The sequence below is a fragment of the Coccinella septempunctata genome, chromosome 6 (genome assembly GCF_907165205.1).
Source record: "Coccinella septempunctata chromosome 6, icCocSept1.1, whole genome shotgun sequence".
NCBI lineage: Eukaryota > Metazoa > Arthropoda > Insecta > Coleoptera > Coccinellidae > Coccinella > Coccinella septempunctata.
Window position 1 is genome coordinate 29,189,453 of NC_058194.1, and position 23,001 is coordinate 29,212,453.

The following is a 23,001-nucleotide window of genomic DNA, read 5'->3' on the forward strand; positions in this document are numbered from 1 at the left end:
CCTTCAGAAACATTAATGGCGTGATTAGGAAAATCGCATGGTACATAAGGTTGAACCTTTCGTATTAAGACCTCTCGGAACGATCAAATCGGGGGGCATTTCAACGAAATCAGCGTAGACGTTATCACCAGCTGGCGCTTTTAACAAGCGAAGAAGACCACTCGCTACATTTTCCCAGTCGTTATTACCATCCGATTATAGCACCACGGGGAACACTAACATCAGCAGCGGCCAGATCTGGAAATTCCAGCTCCATCGATACTTCCCACTGATTAGCATTTTGTTTAGTTTCGCCCACCATGCTGCGACGTGTAAATAACGTTGCGATATTGGAAAAATTCCTGGCTCGTTATGCGAGGTGTAATTTCCATTCCGCTAAGCTTCACTATGCATTCGTTAATTATCAGTTTGTTCCGGCATAACTCGCAATAGGAGAGGTTTCATATCGAAATTCACGAATTTGTGAATTTTTCCTAGCCTTTGTGGACGGTTCGTTATAGCGATAGATTCAGCGTATGTAAAACCACAATTTCCAACGTACATGGATCATTTTTAACGTATTGATTGAACGAATGTGATTGTTCTTTGAACGGGGTTGGCGGTTTGCTTTGATGTCATAGCTCAACTGCATTGTCTGATTTATATCATTTTCACTGCAAATAATGTGGGTGTTTCGCTACCATGACGCAGCTCAGTTATCTGGAAAGAATCGAACAACCACTAAAACAGGCCCATGGTCGGTGTAAAACCATGCTCTTTAGGTGGAATGCTGTTGATAGTCCAAGATGTTAGTGTGACACAGTAAAAGAAATTAAAGACTACTTGGTAAAGAATTAGAAAATATAAATTTCAGGGTGGTTTCGAAGGCGTTCGTTTGGTGACCGATTCTTTTTTGAGATGGGTTATAAATTTCAAAATTATTCAATGAGAAATATAAAAACCAATACCCCTATCGTTTTTTCTTTCTTTCTTGTTTTCAGGTTATTCTCACTTCGTCAGCCAGAAGTTTTTGGAATTTGTCGTATGAAGAAGATATCCTTCAATATAATAATTTCAGTTTTTTCCTTACACATATTCGTTATCATTAGACTTATACGAGCAGACAGAGAGTTTTTTCTGGGGTTGTTATCTATGTTTTCATATATCATACGAAGCTTAGACTCAATATTGACAAAACCAAAACCCTGGTAAGTCCGCCAGAAAGCCTTCAAACAGATATCAGCCTAGAGGATGAAACTCTAGAACAGGTCGAGCAGTTCAAATACTTCATAAATACTAGGGCTAACCTGAACACGGAAATACACAACCGTATCAATTCGGCATCACTGACATTCTGGAAGCTAAAGGATAGACTGTTTCATAATCACGACCTCAATCTGAAGACCAAGACAGCTGTTTACAAAGCAGTGGTCCTCCAAACGCTTCTTTACGGAAGCAAAAGCTGGACACCCTACAGGCAACATATTAAACAGCTTGAACAAACGCAACAACGTCATCTAACTGCCGTTTTCAATAATCCTATTTATCCATTGTTTCAGTTACTGAATATAGAAAATGCATGGGATTTCGTTTCTTTGATCTATCTGTAGATATATTTTAGAATGGTTTCCAATGGTTACCAATCGTCAGTAAGTGAAACTATGAATAGGTAGGTTTATTGAAAACGGCCGTAAGACAAATAATGCGCATCAGGTGGTTCCACAAAGTTTCAAATGCAGAAGTCTTGCAGCGCGCGAGTTGTATAACAATTGAGACTCATGTAACGAGGGCCCGACTCAGATGGAGCGGCCACATTCTGAGAATGCAAGGCACAGGACTCCCAAAAGTAGCTCTGTATGGCAAATTGACAGAGGGAGTCCGGAAACCAGGAGGACAGTATAAGCGGTTTAAGGAAATACTGCATCAATCCCTAAAATCAGTTAATGCCAATCATAAGTGGAAACAACTAGCGTTATACAGATCACAGTGGATGTCTTTGGTCCACAGTTATAATGGAGACTCGAGAAGAATACAGCGGCGGCCAGATCTGGTTGGTGATCATCCATGCCCGGAGTGTGGAAGGATCTGTAGGTCACGGTTGGATCTCTTCAGTAGAAGGAGGGCACACAGTCGCAAATAGCCCTAAGAAATTATAGTTTGATCACACAGATAGTTCAGTTTTTGAGTCTTTTCGTAGATTTATTCTCGATAACGGGATACAGCAATGAATGAATCATACTAAGATATGTATGGTACCCCGTTGACATTTTTCCTCTGCTTACACTGAGATCTGGAACGAGGAACAGGTTCTAGGATCTGTCTCTTGTTGCCATTTCTTCATTGTTTTTGGATTGTAAAAGTTTGTAACACTCTATTTCAAGTTTTCGCTGGACCACCCTGTAAACAGAAAGACATAGAATGTCATAGAAAACAGAACACCGAGTATTATAGATTTTATTCGAAAGAATCTCTAGGAACTGCATGATGAAAAGCAAGTGACGAAATTGATGGAGATGTCGGTGAACAGAAAAACTAAGTCGAATAAAATTGTCAAACAGCCAAGCGCACAGCTGGGGGCGGTTGAATCAATATCACGATAATCCAGGTTGGCTCGGCTGAATTAAGCCATCAGAATGCCGTACGTCGACGAGGCACTTGGTATTTTTCGGGGAACGTGCGTCAGCCGTGCCTTATATGAAAAGTTCTGGAGATGGTATTTAATAACCTATCGTGAGGGGGCAGTTTTTAGACGCTGATGTGTCAACTGGTATCGACATTATGACTTCGGCTCCGTCTACAAGCCCAAATGGCTGTGACGGAAGCAGATAATCTTTAATTTATTTCCACCCCTCCAATCTTCCTTCAAGGAAAGATGACAAAATTGGGAATAAGGTAGGACGAGGTGGTTTATGTAAGCCCGATAATAAAGGAAGCAATCTAAATGGCAGATGACGATCTTATAACGTAAATACAGGGTGAGTCTTTGACTCGTAAGAATATTTTAATAACTCATAATGGCCGAATTGGAAATAATGATATAGGAAAAAAGTGTTTCTTCTGACCTCAAGAATATACTGTTTACAGCTGCAAGAGAAGGCCCGTGAACAACAATCGAGGATCTATACAGCCTACATCGATTTAAGTAAGGCCTTCGACTCGGTGAATCGAAGAGCGCTGTGGAAAATCATGGGACGCCTTGGAGTACCTGAAAAATTGTTAGCAGTGTGTAAAAGCCTTCATACCAACAACACTACTAGAATACAACATAAGGGCTCTAAAACCGACCATTTCCTAACCAACTCTGGAATAAAACAAGGCTGCGTGTTAGCGCCTTTACTGTTCAATATTTTCGCCATAGCTGTCTCGTTAATTGCTGACATGAGTATGCCTGTAAGAGGTGTTGGAATAAGATTCAGATTTGGTGGAGGTCTATTTAACCTGAAGCGCCTCAGAGCAAAAACCCGTTCAAAGTTTATCACGGAACTTCAATATGCAGACGACTGCGCACTTGAAGCTAGCAGCCCAGAGGTTCTACAGATAATGCTGGACACCTATAAAAATATATAAGAAGCTTTAGGCCTTAGACTCAATATTGACAAAACCAAAATCCTAGTAAGTTCACCAGAAAGCCTTCAAACACATATCAGATTGGAGAATGAAACTCTAGAACAGGTCGAGCAGTTCAAATACTTGAGAAGCTTCATAAATATCTGAAGACCAAGACAGCTGTTTAGAAAGCAGTCGTCCTCCCAATGCTTCTTTACGGAAGCGAAAGCTGGACGCCCTACAGGCGAAATATTAAACAGCTTGAACAAACGCAACAACGTTATCTAAGACAGATAATGCACATCAGATGGTTCCACAAAGTTTAAAATGCTGAAGTCTTACAACGCACGAGTTGTACAACAATTGAGACTCAAGTAACGAGGGCCCGACTCAGATGGAGCGGCCACATTCTGAGGATGGAAGGCACAAGACTGCCACAAGCCCGAAAACCAGGAGACCAGTATAAGCGGTTTAAGTATATACTACATCAATCCCTAAAATCTGTTAATGCCAATCATAACTGGGAACAACTAGCGTTGGACAGGTCACAGTGGAGGTCTTTGGTACACAGTTATAATGGAGACTCGAGAAGGATAAAGCGGCAGCCAAATCTGGTTGGTGACTATCCATGCCTTGATTGTGGAAGGATCTGCAGGTCACGGTTGGGTCTCTTTAGTCACAGGAGGGCCCACAGTCGTAATTAGCCCTAAGAAATTACAAGTCTGTTCGCACCTTCAATTTTTTTGGTCTTTTTGTAGATTTATTCCCGGTAACGAGATACAGCAGTGATGATGATGACTGTTAAAATATTTGTACAAGTCAAAGACTCACCCTGTAAACTTTATGCATTCGGGTGACGAAATTTGGCCACCCCTAGCCATAACACAGGTCAGTAAAAAGGTAATTTCTCCGCCTTATTCAAAACATTAACCCGGCAGTGTCTTATGGAATCGCGCAGCCTAGGGGCGGTCATTCTGGAGGCAACTCAACTCTCTGGGAGTCGTTCGACAAATGCAAACACTAAAAGCTCGTTTATATAGGATATTGACTCCGGGCTGTGCCCCAAGTCTTGGCCGCAAGCACGCTGGCATCTCGGCCGTCCCTAGCTCACATTTCAATAGGGACATATTGTGAAAAGAATCCCTCGAAGAACAGATTGGAGCTTTGTATCTGATGCACAGACACGCGCCAATAACATTTATGGCCATTGAGAAGGGTTTCCTTCGGACGGAAGATGAAAACATCAAGAAGATTGTAGGTATACTGGGTGTTTCATGGTTAGATCTACATAACTCAACACTCAGACAAATCACCCATGGTTTATGGTTCACAATGCCTATTGTAGGAGATATAAGAGCTCTTTTTCTCCTTTGGTTACTTATCGAATTAGAATTTTTACTTCTTTTAATGGATTTCAATGTCAATGACATAAAGTCCAGGAGTGATTGATGCTTCTCAAGGGTTATCAAAAGCAAGCCTTTCAGACAAGGTATCAATTCACCAATTGATTAAAAGTAAAATTCACAATTACAAAAATAAACGAACATACCATTGATATGTTCTTTCATTCATCATCAGAAACTTTCCTTTCGAAAACGGAATGTTTTCGATGAAAAAGAAGCATAAATAAATACTGAAGTGTAGGTCGTTTAACCCAAAATACACAAACAAAGTAAAAATTTGAATTCATCAAGTTCTCCAATTTAATCAGCAACGAAAGTACAAGAAACAGGGTACTGTTGATTCCTTGCACAAAAAATTAGCGTTTTCCTTCAATAAATCTCAACTTTCTTCCAATATTTTAGAGAGTACAAAACCAACTCCTTAAATACGCATGAAAATTTGCTTACTGCCAAAAATCGACCAAAATAGTCTGTAAAAAGGTATGAATCGTTTGCTTTACTTACTACTCATCCAATATATTGATCCCCTTTGCATGCTATTCAGCTTTCCCAACTAAGTTAAGTTAATTCGAACAAAAACTCTTCTGAACTTCGCTCTACGGATGTGTTCTTTCACCAGACCAGAACTTCTAATCCAGAAAGTTCCAGGATCTCTGTTATTCCGGATTTCTTAAAGCTGCGCCTGCTGTGAATGAGATCTGTCTCCATTTAATAATTAATCATCATTATCCGGAGTAATCATGACGTTTCATCTCAATGGAAAGTTTATGTTCGAGATTGTTTACTGAATCTTTCCAAGAACTTAACTTTCCACATTGGAGGTCTAATTTTCTCACATCGGGATCAATGGAAATGACCGTTGTTATGCCACACTGTTCAAGAAACGGATAACTGAAAATTCGGTTTTCCATCCATCGAAGATTCCAAGACCAGAATGCCTCGTTTCTACGTCAAGATGAAAATTCCAAATGGACAAAATCGTTCGTTTCCCTCATTCAATATTTATATTCGAAATCAAATCATGCCATCCACTCTGTTTAGGTAAAACATATAAACAACGACAAGAATGGGATACATTTCATATTGGATTCACTGAAATTCTCCCCAGTTCAATTCCCAAGTTTATTAGCATGATATTCCGAAATACCGTAAGAGGGAAACTGTGCAAACGGGGTTTTCATTGGAAATCGAGATTGTGTTTGATGTTGCATTTGTTCCATAGTCTGCTTCGGATATTACTTTCGATTCACCTTCTTTTCCATCTTTTTTTCAGTTTTGATCGATTGTATTCTCCTCTAACGTTGACCAAATACTGGCAACTTTCACTGAAAACTCCATCAGTTACTCCGGAAAGTAAATGCATCACCAGAACTCGCGAAAGCTCATCAAAACTGAGAATAGTATCATCAAGTTCCAATCGACGAATCGATCAATCATCACCCCTTCCCATAACCCCCACATCCATTCTTCCCCAAATTAGCCATGCATCATTCATGCCATCCATACAATGGTAATAACATCGAGCCTAAACAGTTCCGAATCCCAGGAGGAAACGACTCAGAATAACAGCACCGCATTGAAATTCATCGGCTATCAATTCCCATCCAATTTACCAGCAGAAGACTGACGCTGTCGGAAATGTAGTCCTCCGGCGATGTTCAAGTACAAGTCTGCAAACCTGATGAATAATGCAATGTCAATTCTCTCTTCGGTAATTTGTAGTCCGATGTGCATTGTGCTCTTTCCATATGTCTCTTAGCGAATTATCGTCGGCTTGTCATGAAACGGGGATGATTTACTGCTGAGGCTACGTCGCTCACCGTTGGTAGGAAGTGGTATTAACCCAAAGTATTCCCATAATTCAATACGCGGTTGAAATATGCGCAGGATGTGATACGACACTGATTTAGGGGTGCTGGGGTGGTTTCAATGTTGTATGTTTGACGTTTGCTGAGGATTAGTTGCGGGATTGTGACATTTGACGTAACAACTGTCATGCAAGAAGGGCATGGATTGCTTGGTCGGTGTTTTAGACATTGTCCCTTAGCGAAGGGACAAGTAGAGCTTCTCTTTGACCTTCCACTTGACAAACTACCTCAGAATATCTGGTTCTTAAGGCACTCTGGTTTAATTAGTAGATGATTTCAACATATCTTCAGTTTTACGAGTAAACTTTTGGCACGTCTGACGATTATATTATTATTGTTGTGAAGATTGGCAGACCAAGACATCTTTTTCCCGCTCGCAAGGTGTCGCTAGCCACTGGGACAAAAACGCCTGACAACCCCGAATCAAGCTAACATTCACGATCGGACACAATCTGTTTTTATTCTATTCAGTCTTTGCATAAGCAGAAAGCTATCTATGAAACATCATGAGTTTTGTAATATATCATACATTTGAATTAAAACATATCATAACAGCCCTAGGTATAAATTTGTTGAAGAGATGATGTCTACTACTAGATAGATGTATCTACCATTGCAAAAATATGTACTGATATGGTAACTGAGTCCTTGAATTTAAGAACATACCCTCTGTGTGATTTCAAAAGGAAAAACTGCACTGTTCAGTTTACCAGACTCCATTCCATCCAGCTCTATTCACGAAATAGGTTGACATAATGGAATTCGACGAGTTTATTCGCAATTTGCAATCTTATGATAGTCGGGTTAGCAACCCCCTACGTCGAGCCAACAAGATGGAGATCGGGCGCATATTTATTCATTATAGCTTCACAGAACAATCCCAAATTTCTGTTTAATCGCTGTTGATTGCACGCTAGTCAGGGTCCGCGTCCACTTTGAGCCGCATTTAGTCGGGATCTAAGGCCACGATTTGCATTGCAAATTGCAGCGAATACCAATTCCGTCTATTGTGGAAGGCTGTTGATACATGGACGCCCTTTAATACCGCCCGGGCCAGTGTCAATGTGTATCTTAAATTCCGCAATTGGCGTTCAAGATGACCGTCGAATTCGGCACGGTCCTGATTAATGGGACGCCCTCATTGTCGACGGCTAATGATCGTTGACAATTATTGCCATTTGCGATGTTTGTACGGTCGACTTGATGGAATGATGGCCTGTTGCGTGAACAAACAGTATCAGTAGAATGGAACTATGTAGGATGACGATAACGAAGTGGAAAGTCAGTTTCGTGGCAGTGAATCCACTCGATTTCCTGTGCCTGTCGGAAATCTTGCTTTATCTGACTCTTTTTGAGGTTTTTGGATTATTCACTCTTACCTTATCAACTCTTTTTGAAATATTTGTAAGTCTATCTCTGACCGCTGAGTGCTTTCTGTTCCCCCCGGGGTTTTCACACAAGCAGAAAATAGGTCCTTTCGTTTGCATAAAAAGTGTAGCACTTTTCTACACTCGATTTGATTTACACCAGTGTAGAGGAAGTGTAGTTTATCTACACATAGTCAAAAGGAGATGTAGATAAACTACACCTCATCTACACTGGTGTAAATTCAATCAGCAAACGAATACTAAAATCGAGTGTAGAAAAGTGCTACACTTTTTATGCAAACGAAAGAACCTAATCGTACTATCAGTAAGGGTAGAACACAAATTATGGCAGAGGATGGGAAAGGGTAGAAGCTGAGGTAACCAGAATCGGTATCTAACGTACAACATAGGATTAATTGAAATTGTAAACAGCTGTAAACTGCTGCTTACAAAGCAGTGGTCCTCCCAACGTTTCTTTACGTAAGCGAAAGCTGGACGCCCTACAGGCGACATATTAAACAGCTTGAACAAACGCAACAACGTTATCTGAGACAAATAATGCACATCAAATGGTTCCACCAAGTTTGAAATTCAGAAGTTCTGCAGCGCTTGAGTTGTATAACAATTGAGACTCAAGTAACGAGGGCCCGACTCAGATGGAGCGGCCATATTCTGAGGATGCAAAACACAAGACTCCCCAAAATAGCGAATTCACAGAGGGAGCTCGGAAACTAGGAGGCCAGTATAAGCGGTTTAAGGATATACTGCACGAATCTCTAAAATCGGTTAACACCAATCGTAACTGGGAACAACTAGCGTTAGACAGATCACATTGGAGGTCTTTGATACACAGTTATAATGGAGACTCGAGAAATATACAGCTGCGGCCAGATCTGGTTGGTGATTGGTGAATATCCATGCCGGGATGTGGAAGGATCTGTAGGTCACGGTTGGGTCTCTTTAGTCACGGGAGGGCACAAAGTCATAATTTGCCCTTAAAAATTATAAGTCTATTCCCACCGTTTTGTTCTTTTTTGTCTTTTTGTAGATTTATTCCCGGTAACGGGATACAGCAATGAATGAATGAATAAATTGAAATTAGAATGAATACTACACCGGTGTGGGGTGTATGTATGTCCCTCATCTGCCTAAAATCGGTGAAATTCGCGTCGATGATAATGTTTTGACTCTGGCTTGTCAGCGCTAATGAACAAAAACACTTTCATCTCCAAATTCATGATGTTTTTCACGGTTCCACATCGTTTTTCAGAAATGAAAAAGGAATAAAAACAGAATCCTGAATTGGAATTAAAAGTATTTTAATTGAAACCAAAACGAGACAATAAATAATCATATAACACTGAAATAAGGGTGAATTTTCCTAAAAAGGAAATTAAACTTCATTACACAACCAAGTAGATTTCAGTAGAGTAGGGTACAGTAGATTCGAGTTGGTTAAAGTATAGTAAAGTAGAGTAGAGTAGACTAGAGTAGAGGAGTCTGCTGTAGAGTGGATTAGAGTAGAGAAGACTAATGTAAAGTGGACCACAGTAGATTAGAGTGGACTACAGTTGAATAGAGTGCAATAGAGTAGACTAGAGCTGAATATAGTGCAATAGAGTAAACTGGAATAGGGGATTGAAGTGAAATAATGTGAATTAAAGTTGATCAAAATGAAATGAAATAAGTAAAGTTGTTTGGAGAAAATTATTAGTCATGCGTTCGGTGTTTATCGCCGAATATTCATTACAACCCTTGGATTTCCTTTAAGAGCAGCGTGTGACTGATTTGCTGACCAACTTACTGCCACTGCCGTTTTTACATCGCCAGAAGATAATTCCAAAATTTCCCCTGGGCGACACACATAAAAAATGGCTGGAAATAAATACCTCATTACCTCGTATATCGCTGAAAGTGAAAACGTGGTTTTCACCTGATCACGTGGCCTCGCAGAGTGACACACGGCAGTGTCGCGGGACGTAGCGTGGCCCCAGCCTGACGTAAGTAAATCGCACGTTTTATCAGCAGCGGGACTTGACAGCGCCCGCTTCATTCGTTGTTTTGTTTACGACAGCATCGTCCCGCTTGTACGGGTTTACACAATTAGTTATTATACCTTCGAGGTCCGTAGGAAATTGATAGCGCCGTCGATTTCCATTGTGTCTGTAATCATTTTACGAGGCTCGCTCATCCATTGAAACGACGGCCCCTCGCGTATCGCGCCGCAGGACTAAATACCGTCGGCGGTGTTTTTTATGCCTTCCAATTCCGCGTCAGCACATAAAAATTTGATGATCCGGGCACGTACAGAACGGAAATCGGAATATTCATCCGGACAGTGGCGATTTATGGGCCTTTTGCGGTTTATTTGCGCGGGGGATGAAAAATAAGTTCGGGGTTATCTTGGGTTTGAATCAAACCTGCCGGATTCACCTAACCTTCGCCATTTTGCAACTATAATTTTTTTTTTTGAGAGGGTAATAGTGCCACGTCTTGCCGACAGTACATAAAGCCGCGTAGGCCGTAAAATGACGCCCATTCTTTTCGGTAGTAGCTCAGTGTGTGTTTTAATGAAAGCACAAATCGTGTTCTACTTATTAACGCAACCGTAAAGCGGTAAGGTATCGTGATTTGATTGTAGAACCTTTTATTATTCCGTTTGCGAGAGCATCGGCGACAATTCAATATTAATTGACGTAAAAGCTCATCCACACCGGTTCAGAGTAGTCAGCGGCCGCTTACAAATGCATGGTATTAACCAAATGGATTGGTATTGAAAATATCTAGTCTGCAATGTCACAGCAATTACACTGCTCACCCAACCCACTGAAGACTTTAAAACACCTCGCTAATGCTCTGAACTTTCAATGATAAACTCCTTATTTAAGCCTGTAGACGTACCTATACTTAACGAGGTAGAATCTTGATTTTGTTAGTGGTATTGCAATTTCAGACAGACCATACACAGGGTCAGTCTTTGGGCTCGTATAAATATTTTCACAGTAGATTCTTGAGGTCAAAAGAAACGTCTTTTCCCCTTACCATTTTTTCCGAATCGGCTCGGTTTAAAAGATACAAGCTTTTGAAAAACCAAAAAAATGTTATATGAATTTCGGAATATAGTGCCACGTACCGCCGACAGTACATGAAGCCGCGTAGGCCGTTAAATGACGCCAGTTTTTTTCGGTAGTGGCTCAGTGTGTGTTTTAATGCACGCAAATATCATTTTTTACTTATTAACGCAACCATAACAGCGGCAAGGTATCGTGATTTGATTGTAGAACCTATTATTCTTCCGTTTGCGGGAGCATCAGCGACAATTTAATGTTTATTGACGTTAAAGCTCATCCATACCGGTTCAGAGTAGTCAGCGGCCCTTATAAATGCATGGTATTAACCAAAGGGATTGATATTGAAACTGTCTAGTCTGCAATGACACAGCAATTACACTGCTCACCAAACCCATAGCAGACTTTAAAACAGCTCGCTAATGCTCTGAACTTTCAATGATAAACTCCTTATTTAAGCCTGAACACTTATACTTAACGAGGTGGAATCTTGATTTTGTTAATGTTATTTGGCTCGTATGAATATTTTAACAGTAGATTCTTGAGGTCGAAAGAAACCTTTTTTCCCTTACCATTTTTTCCGAATCGGCTCGGTTTAAAAGATACAGGCTGTTGAAAAACCATACAAAAAGTATCTGTGAAATTTGAAAAATTGGGTACTTTGGCTGAATACAACTCTGTTTGAATGATCCACAGATGTGTTGTGTCACAGATTCAGCTAGTTATTCTGAGGGTTATTCTGTTTTTCCAGGGGTGACACAGCTCACTATGAAACTTAAAATGTCTAAATCTTTTTCTCAGGGCCGAATAAAAAAAAATGGTGTAGGAAAAAAGTTTTTCTTTTGACCTCAAGAATCTACTGTTGAAATATTCGTACGAGTCAAATACCCACCCTGTATATTTGCCATTATCCTCTTCTAACACAATTTTCAATCCAATATCTTTCATCTCTCATGCGTAAGAGATATATTTTCACTCCACATTCGTGGAACTTCCACCTAACTGCAGCGCTTATAAAAATTCCCCACCAACCACTAGACAGACCAGCTCACAATCGAACCTAGACGTCAGATTATGCCGAGGGAAATAAAAATTTTGCGCATAAAATTTATTAGGCATTCAGCTCCGCGGGAGACTTGGAGAACAGGGTGGAATAAAAGGCATAAGTGGCAGTGGTGCCGGAAGATAAATTTCAAACGCGTGCTACAAAACGCCTAATCTCAAATATCGGATGTGGCTGGTATACTGCCCGTCAAAGATGACGCTATAAAATGGGCGTAAAAAGTTTTATACCGGTACGATTTCGTTACAACGAATGGCTTAAATTAGGTTCATTGTTTCCTGGAACAAAGTCAGGAATTGTTCTGGAGCTAATCGTCAAGATACGAACTGAAGATATGGTTCAGAGTGGCTGGAACAAAACCATTCAGGATTTATCTACGCTCGTTCGAATTTTACGTCATATAACAGTGAGTAGGAAGTGGCACTTCGGAAGAATAGAGAGTGTTTCCTGAAAATACGTCAAGATTCAGCGGGTAATTAATACATAAATTGATTCAACACTGAATTTCTGTATTTTCTTTTCGTTTTGAATCACCCTGTAGACGTTGCCTGGAAGCACACCTACGGCATGCCGATAAAGCTGTTTTATCCACAGTTCCAAATTGGAGAAAGTCTACGCCTTCAGAACAAAATGCAATATGAATAAGAATAGACCACGACAAAGGACGAAAGGAAACTTTTTACTTGAATGCAATGCGATTCCCGAGTTTGGCTCTATCAGAACTTCTGAACCGACGAAATTCAATTTGTAGGAATCTCTACTGTGGTGTTAAACATTCAGGAGGGAAGAAATTCAAGAGTGAATCTCTGGGATGAAAAAGTTCAACAATACTTGACATATACATAGTATAGTGATGATCCGGTATATCCCTGTTACTTATGAACAGATAATGCTGGACACCTATAAACATATATACGAAGCTTTAGGCCTAAGACTCAATATCGACAAAACCAAAATACTGGTAAGTTCTCCAGAAAGCCTTCAAACAGCCTGGAGAATGAAACTCTAGAACAGGTCGAGCAGTTCCAATACTTGGGAAGCTTCATAAATACTAAGGTTAACCTAGACACGGAAATACACAACTGTATCAATTCGGCATAATGGTCATTCTGGAATCTAAAGGACAGAGTGGTTCAAAATCACGACCTCAATCTGAAGACCAAGACAGCTGTTTACAAAGCAGTCGTCCTCCCAACGCTTCTTTACGGAAGCGAAAGCTGGACGCCCTACAGGTGACATATTAAACAGCTTGAACAAACGCAACAACGGTATCTAAGACAGATAATGCACATCAGATGGTTCCACAAAGTTTCGAATGCGAAGTCTTGCAACGCGCGAGTTGTACAACAATTGTGACTCAAGTAACGAGGGCCCGACTCAGATGGAGCGGCCACATTCTGAGGATGCAAGACACAAGACAAAATACACAAAATAGCACTGTATGGCGAATTCACAGAGCGAGCCCGAAAACCAGGAGGCCAGTAAAATCGGTCTAAGGATATACTACATCAATCCCTAAATTCAGTTAATGCCAATCATAACTGGGAACAACTAGCGTTAGACAGGACACAGTGGAGGTCTTTGGTACTCAGTTATAATGGAGACTCGAGAAGGATACAGCGGCGGCCAGATCTGGTTGGTGACTAGCCATGCCCTGAGTGTGGAAGGATCTGCAAGTCACGGTTGGGTCTCTTCAGTCACAGGAGGACACACAGTCGCAATAAACCCTAAAAAATTACAAGTCTGTTCGCACCTTTAATCTTTTGTTGTCTTTTTATAGATTCATACAGCAATAAATGAAGGAATGAATGAATGAATGAATGAAAGCAACCAAAGAGAACTGCATACGGCATACTGAGCTCAGAATCGCTCAGTGTTTACAAGATCGAAGTCTAATATTTTCTTACATCGAAGAGAGATCAATTGGACATACTTTTATCGACCTATTCGAGCATATTCACAACAAGAAAACTGTCTTTGAGTAGCTGAATTTATTTCAAGTTAGAGACACGCACTGTGATTCATACTGACAGACTTTTCATTTCTTGGTAACCATGTAAGAATTATTAGAGACCAAGAGGAATATTAGCGATGCCTGAAACATCTCCTACCTCACATTTAATTTAATTATTCGCAAGTCGGATATTACCCGCCGAAAACATCAAATGTAAATGAACACTGAAAGGCAGAAATGACAAGAAAATGACATGGAAGTTTCACGAATATAAAGGCGGGGAAACCAGAGTGCAGAAGACGGCTACGTTCAGTAAACGGAGAAAAGTTTCCCTATTTTACTGTCGGAGTTTTATCGCACGGTTTATTCGACTCGGAATGAATATAAGTATGAGTAACAGCTCGTACAATTCATGCTTTCAGATACCATATACACCCTGGAATTTTTATGGCCGTTTTCGAATGATTCTGGCAGGGAAATTGGCAGATTATGTTAGTTGCAAACATTTCAATCGAGTTGTATCACGTTATTCACAGGACAACTGTGGAGCGAATATATTAAAGCACAATGGCAGTGTACAACAAGAAGTAATTTTGCACTGAAAATAGTATCTTCACTATTGTGGATTCGGGATTTATTGATCCTTTTTGAAGGTAGGCTTCGTTGCATACGACCAAATACCCTAATGAACTAAATCTACAGTTTCACCGACTGTTCAATCCGCAGAATTATCAATAATTCCTGCAGCTTTCGGATGCATTCAATAATAATTAGTGCATTTGACTGGCCAATCTTGGGCTAGTCGAGTAAGCTTTCTCGCAGTTACTGTAATTCCCAATGCGAACAAGCTTCAACCATGGTGCATCAATTAAATCTGATGAAATTGAATAGAAGAAGAGATGAAAAATCCCATGTAGTAGGACTTTTCAGGGTCTATTTTTGTTGCGTATATCTATGGATTCACTTTGTATATAAACTACCCTTTTTCTCCCTTTCCATCGAAAAATATACTAGAGATTTTTTCCTCATCAAGCTGCAACATTTCATTTCAACCCTCAAGCAACAGGTGTTGCGAATTCCTTCTTCGTTTCTCTGGATATTATATGGACAGAACGACAGGGTGGTACCTACGTTCAAATTATATAGCTTCTAAAATTGCTCTCGCAATAATAAAAGTCAGTTATAATTCAGTATCAAGCACGTTCCTAAAACTTTATTTTATGAAATGAACGTGACAAGGACAGTGGGGGAAGAACTCTCGTTGCTTCCACGTGTTTCTTCCTCGTTTTCTCTAGCAACTAGTTGCTTGAAATGTAGCATATGTGGCCGGGGATTTTATTGCAGAAGACTCGTGGGAATTCACACAAAAAAGATTTTCACTACAACTATTCCACTTTGAGCTCTCGAGTTATATCTGGGCTATTTATTTAATAATCGATTTGTTATTCATAAAAGATCAGAAGAGACAAATTGCATCCCACATTGTAATTTTCACTACATGAATGTTTCCTTGATTTCAACAGTAAAAAATGACGAATCTCCTTGAAAGATCCGAAACTCTTGATCATGTTTTTAACCTAATTTTTCTTGTTGCAGGAGAAAGACCCTTCCCATGCAGTTGGGATGGATGTGGTAAACGTTTTGCCAGATCAGACGAATTAGCAAGGCACACAAGAACGCACACGGGTGAAAAGAACTTCGCGTGTCCGGTGTGCAGTAAAAAATTCATGAGGAGTGACCATCTGAGGTGAGTATGATGGATTTTACAAGTCTAAATGGAAGCGATTGTGAAGCCTGCGTTCGTTAGGACGTCCATATCATTCAACTGATCGGAGGAGTGTATTGGGGCATATGCAGCCTTGTGCGCCACCTGTGGGTGGAAGTTTGTTTCAAACTGGTTGGTTCATTGATCATTCCATCTTTTTTTTTGGTGTAGCAGGGGGAAAATCTGCGAGTCAGACGAACCACCCTCTCCTGAGGGGGAACAAGTGTGGGGATTCTCAGTCTCCTGAGCTCGAGACCCACTAAAAACCCTTAACTGCTTGTTGAATATTGGTTGCGGGCATTTGCCTAGAAACCGTTCATCTCTTGGTCGGTTTTCTTCTCGCACAGTATCGTGCTGGGATTTATGTGTTTATCTTCTATTGGATTAACACTTTATTGAATTTTTCAATAAGTTTATGTTCTTATTTTAATCTCTTCTTAATTGATCCCTTGGTCTACTTCGGTAAATTCGCATTCTCCTTTTGTCTTCCTCTGGGTCGTAGTCTACTAGTCCCCTGAGTTCTTGATTCGGGTGGTTTTTCGCTGTTTCGAATAATTTATCTGCTTTTCTGTTCATGAATTCCGTTTTGGTTTCCCATTTTAGGTCCCTTTAAATCTGTCTATTCCTGACAAACCAAGGTGCATCTATTGCACATCGTAGCAGCTTATTTTCAGTGGTCTGAATTCTTTTGATATGGCTGTTTGCCGAGAAACCGCAGGCAACTGATCCATAAGTCAGTTGAGGCCTAGCAACGGCTTTGATTATCTTCAATTTTGTCTCTTTCGACATGTGGCTTCTTCTTCCTATTAGAGGGTAGAGTCTATTCATCGCGGCTTTCGTTTTGTCGATTGCTTGTTTTATATGACTGTTCCAAGTAAATCCTTCGTCAAGCGTTATTCCTAAACATTTGGCTTCATTTTTCCAGTCGATTTCTTCGCCGTCAACATCTAGATTCGTTGTGGGTCGCAGTCTTCTCTTCTGTGGTAATATTGCTTGGCTCTTTTGTCCATTGAGCTTGATTTTCCACTTTATGCACCAGTCTTTTGTTTCGTCAATCGTTTCTTGTAGAACTCGTTCTTTTACTTCTGGGTTGCGGTGTCGAGTTGCTATGCCTGTGTGATAATTCCATCTCCCTCAAGTTCTCATCCAAATTTCTTTGCAATACGCAAAGGTGGAAGGTGCTTATTTAGAAAAGCCTCCTAGGCCGCCCTTGCAGTCCATCATTCACCAGATTGGCTCTATAGCCGGCCTGTGAATGGCAGGCTCAACGCATCATACCGCAGCTGAAACATCGACAATACGCGGCAGTATATCGCAGATATAAATGTAATAAATCAGGGGTCCGTGGCTGATGGGACCAGATTTTCAGTAAGCCACTATCGAGTTAATTCCAACGCCAATCTGATTCGCTCACAGCATTATCCCTTCCGTACTTTCCGAATTCATTATACAAATGCGGGAATAGATTAGATATTCCGTGGGCCTACGGCTATCGATCGATTTCGCATTTCGTACCGATGACCCAGTAAATAACACAGAAATACACAGAGTTCGATTTAGAAGGGGGATATCGACTGTTGGCGTGACCGAAACTACTCAAAATCAGTTGGTGCGGTTAAGATCTGATCGAAATTGCCCTCATCTTGCCACAGTTGATTCAACAATGAAAGAACGCCTTAACAGGAAGGCAACGAATACAATAATAAGAATTAATTCAGATGCATACCACCCGCCGATATGAATATCTACAAGTGTTACGATCTTAATTGAACCAGCCAATTTGCCATCGCCAAGACAACTAAATGGAGAACGTTCCACCGAAGAAGAGCAAATGATGACCATGTTTTCGGTCTCCTTTGACCTCGTCAGAGCAACACAGCTCGTTCTCCGATGAAAAAACGCTCAGAACTGACGGACTCTTGTTAAATACTGGTAGTAGTCCCGTCGATGGCTAATTGGCTAGTTCAATACGTTATACGTTATTTGATTATTGATATCGATGGTATGTATCTGAATTTATTTTAATTTATTAGTTGATTCAATGATTGCTTCAGTTCTTAATCAAGTTTAATTAATTTTATAATGCTGAATAAGGGGAGTACTTCGGATCAATGGAGAGTAGGAAGTTTTCGATAGGTTTCTGTAGGCGTGGCGTGAAAGAGGTCAGCTCCAAAGACTATTGACCTTGGGAATATCCATAGATCAGTGAAAGGTTAGCCACAGCGCTCTGACGTACAGGGTGGGCAAAATTCGTTGTCTACTGAGGAGATCTCGAGAACCATAGCAGCTAGAAGAAAACGGATGGCACATTCTCGAGCTCTTTTTTCATGACTAATCCAAGTCTGAAAACAGAATCGGCCTATCATTTTCAGATTTCGAGTTATGAACAAAAATTGAGATTTTGACGATTCCGACAATTTTCATAACTTTTTTGTCTTTGGAGTTATAGATCTGAAAATTGAACCGTCTTAGGCGCTTATACGTAGAATCTACTGAAAAAAGATTTCTTCCAATTCAAAAATAACAAATTCAATAAAAGTTTGCATTTAAAAAATTCAAGTTCACCTAATAATTCGAAATGAAAAAATATTTTAAGCTCATCAGTGGATTCTACGTAAAAAAGTGCCTATAGAAGGTTCAAGTTTCAGATTCAAAGACAAAAAAGTTATGAGAACTTTACGAAATTTTCAGTCTCAAAAAAAGTATCGTAGGAGGCTGCGGTTTTCACCATTGTTTGTTTCTTTGAAAATGAGCGCGGAAATGTGTTATCCGTTTTCTTCTAGCTGCTATGGTTCTTAAGATTTTCTCAGTAGACAACGAATTTTGCCCACCCTGTACAGAGAAACCAAATTCTTGGTGAAGTTACGGTCGCCTATCAGACTATTAGTCCTCTTCTGGGTCGAGTAAAGCAATGAGAGCATTCTCGAAACATGAGTGCAGAATTGTAATACCTTATTTGGACCTTGTAAAATATTTCCAAGTTTGAGGGTGAAAATTACCCATGTGGTTGTGTTAGACTCCCTCGAAATAACGACTCCAACAAGTTCCAAGGAGACCCCATGCTTCGTTGTGTGCTAATTGGTTAAATTCCTTTACTGGCAGAGGATTTGTCTGAGTTTTTTTCGATGAACAGCAGAACTGCGTTTTCGAGTAATCAATTTAGGGATTCTGATAATCTCAACTCCAGGGATGGACAGAATTGATAATACAACACTAAAGAACCTTCCTAAAAACACAATACATAAAGGAAATGGCAAGAAGAGCGAGAAGAATCAAAGTATATCTCATATCTCTATTCACTCATCGACCGAAAAAAAAAACTCGGACCAAGAATTGTCAGACTTAAAACTATAATTAGCATTAACATAGCTCTTAGAGAAGCCGTTAGCACAAGTGGTATACAAGAAAGGAAGAAATCAGACAGATGACAGGAATCACAACAATCAAAGAACACATAAATGAACTGGGAAGAACAGCCTACCAAAGAATGGAAAGGCATGAAAACAGTGTTATAAGAGAAAGTGTAAACTAAGATGAAAACGAGAAAAGAAGAATCGAGAGACCGTGGAGCAGGCTGGGAGAAATCCCAGGAAGAGGAACAAAGAGGAAAAACCTGACTGAGAATAAAAGTCACAGAAAAAAAAGTACTCGTAGAAGACAACTTCAAGGGAACTAAGTTCTTGTTTGCAAAAACACAGACCCAGGATGCAGGTTGCAGTATTTTTGACGTGTAGCGTCTCCCCACTTCAAGATTGAAATTTCTTGATAAAAGCCTTGTAAATTGACAAAGTGAAACCACTTGTCAATACTCTTTGGTGAGATACAATCATTCAACTCCGCCTACACAACGGAACAGACCTTTTTAAAGGAAGAATAGATATATTGTGTGAGGTTCAACAGTCCCAGTTCCAGTCTAAGTTCTAAGACCATTTCTGTCAGGAAAAATTACCCAGTAGGGTCCGGAAAATTTTGAGAGCCCTTATGTGCCTCCTCAATCACTATACCGCCATTGTCCTTGTTGCCAGACTCTGTGCTTTCTCCACGGTCTTCAGTCAGTCCAGTATTCATTAAAAAAGGTCTTTCAGCTCAAATCATGGTCATCGACGAAATATGCCGAACAATCAATGAAAGCAGAAAAGCGCCCGAAACTGGGACATCCATTTTTCACCGTAATGGAGGCATCCTTCAGGACCGAAGACCGAACAAAGGGGGATGTCGTCAAGAAATTCGGTTATTCAAATGCGTCTCTTAAAATTCAACTTGTAACAAACACTCGGCGGAAAACAAAAGAAGACGGACGGGAAAAGAGGGCCAGTATTTACCGAATTTATTTGAGGTGGTGGCGTACTACGCTTATTAAATCCGTCGACATAATGACTGTCGTTAGGGGCTGAAATGTGATAAAATCTTGATATTTCCATTCGGTCTCTCTCCCGTTCCAAAGCGGACATGTTTTCGAGGAGGTCTACGCCAAATGTGAACTTCCCCGTGGGGGAGGGCGTTAATGCTTTTTAACATTTCGATTCTGTTTTCCCCATTGTAACGGCTGATAGGGCTGAGGATTTTAAGGGTAGAGCGAGAAATGGAGAATTTTTTGATAATGAAGGGTCTTCTCATTTTTTTTCAACCATAAATACAATTAGGAAAGAAATAGCAGACTGACTGATAAAAAGCAATCTGTGTTTCATTTTTTCATTATTTTGTTAACTCTTACTGCATGTATTCCGTTATATTTTCTCTCATTTCATATTTCTATCATCATCGATTATTGCCTCCAAAGCTCAGTCCCTCACGCCTTGAGGTTGACTTCAAACGCAATTCCTGCAAATGAATTTGTAGTAAACTGAGCAGCAAATGAAGACACCCAAAAAATGGCCTAGGTTTGACTAGTTATAACAAGAATTAATTCAGATGCATACCACCCTCCGATACGAATATCGACAGGAGTTACGATCTGACTGAGCTAGCCAATATGCCATCGTCAGGACCACCAAATAGAGTACGCTCCATCGAAGAAAAGCAGATGCTGACCATGGTTTCGTTTGACCTCAGAGCAACGTAGCTTCTCCGATGGAATAACGTTTGGAATTGACGGAGCCTTATTCTGAATCTGAATTAATTCTTATTATTATTCATTGCCTTCCTCTTAAGGCGTTATCACTTTCATTACTAGTTAGAACTTTACTTCCATGATTTTGGATTTACACTCCGAGATGCAAAAAGCCTTTCCCTCTGCCTGTATGCCACTGGCACAGGTTGAATTCTTCTGTCTCTTCTTGTTGTACAGGGTGAGAATGCAGGAAGGCCACAAATTTTCGTTTTTTGCGAAGAATTTGGTAATTTAGATAGTTTTTTTTTTATACTCAGTGGATTGTTAGCTTAACACCTCGGAAAGTTTTAGCCACTTTTGGGATACAATGCGTTGCTATGGAAATCTTGCCATTTTATGAAATCACCTCTTCTTCTTGAAATTCTAGCTATAACTTCGACATTTCTTCGCCGATATTGGATTTTTCGACAGTGATGCAAAGCACAATTATCAGTATTCACGCAACTGGCTAAAGGAAATTTTTTCAAGCTCTTCTTTTTATACCGGGTGAGAATTCGGAAACAGTAAGGGCCTTACAAAGTTCTCTTAAGGTAGGGTGGATTATTAGGTCATTACCCAACATGAAGAAAAATTTTATGAGCCTGTTCTATTTTCACACCCTGCACAACAAGAACAGTTTGAAGAAAATACCCTGGCCATTCACCTAAAGATTTAGAATCGTGCTTCATGTAGGTACCTAACTTTCGAAAAATCTAACTTCTCCGAAGAAATGTTAAAGTTGAAGCTAGAATTTCAAGAAAAAAAGATGATTTCTTGAAATTGCGATATTCCATATCAACGCATAGTTTCCAAAAAGAGGCAAAGTTGCCACCCAGAGCTAGGTGTTGACCTAACAATATACCCAGCATCAAAAATAACTCTGTAGAGCCCTCTACTATTCCAAAATTCTGAGCCAAATCTCTGAAATTTTAGGCTGCCCTACATTCAAATCCTATTCAATATAAGAAGGGATTGAAAAAACAACTTGTGGCACTGGCATAGAGAGACAAATATAATGATCTGCATCTCAGGGTGAAAATCCAGCATCACTAAAGTAATATCGAAGTTATAGCTAGGCATTTACTGCTTAGTTTATCTGGATACACACCACCATCTCAGTTTCAATGGTCAAGGAGGAGCTAGTCCTCTTCCTAGTCTTACTAGGTACCTTTCCCCTTAAATAATTTTGCTCTGATGAAGACCACTAAGTCCGAAACCCGTCGTGAATATTTATAGTTTGAGGTTGTTTGTCAAAAACCGAAAATTTCATATAATATTGATGAAAAATGAACGGGTTGGTGTAATAAATTTCAAATGACAACACTGGTTAACTAATTATACGTTTTTTTGCAGCAAGCACGCAAGGAGACATCCAAACTTCGACCCTTCTGTCCTCAGGCAACGGAGAGCCCCCAACAGGGCCTTCTCCATCAATTCGAGTGATGGCACCCCCTCAGACGTCCTTTCAGACTCAGCTCCAAGCCCGTGAAAGGCCAGAAACAACTAGACTGTACTTGGACGTTCTCTTTCATTCCGTTGTTTCATTAATTTTACTTTTGAATCTTATTTAGTGATTTTTACGGGTACCACAAAGAAGTGATGTTGATTTCTCTTCAGAAAACTTCAGATACTTACTGTTTCTGTCTTACCTAGAGAGAGAGAGAGAGAGAGAGAGAGAAGTCCATTTTTCCAAGAGGAAACAGAAGAAAAACTGAACATTTATTCATGCCACATGAAAACTCATATTTACGAATCAACTTGACATAAATACTTCAGATTGTTTCTCCCACTACAGTAACTCTTAAAAGATGGCTTAAGCATTGAAATCTGAAGAAAATCTGAAGCGAATCTGCATCGCAGACAAGTGAGGAAATAACAAAAGACTGAAGATCTCGAAAC

At 40.1% G+C, this 23,001-nt stretch overlaps 1 protein-coding gene across 1 annotated transcript in view; it reads left to right on the forward strand.

Annotated features, from left to right (window-relative positions):
- Nucleotides 1-22,759, forward strand: part of LOC123315796 (Krueppel-like factor 13) — a 142,656-nt gene extending 119,897 nt beyond the window's left edge. The window contains exons 2-3 of the mRNA XM_044901653.1: nt 15,845-15,995; nt 22,456-22,759. Of these exons, the coding sequence (XP_044757588.1) occupies nt 15,845-15,995; nt 22,456-22,591 (287 nt within the window). The 3' untranslated portion in view covers nt 22,592-22,759. The remainder of the gene's footprint in view (nt 1-15,844; nt 15,996-22,455) is intronic.
- Nucleotides 22,760-23,001: the final 242 nt, after the last annotated feature.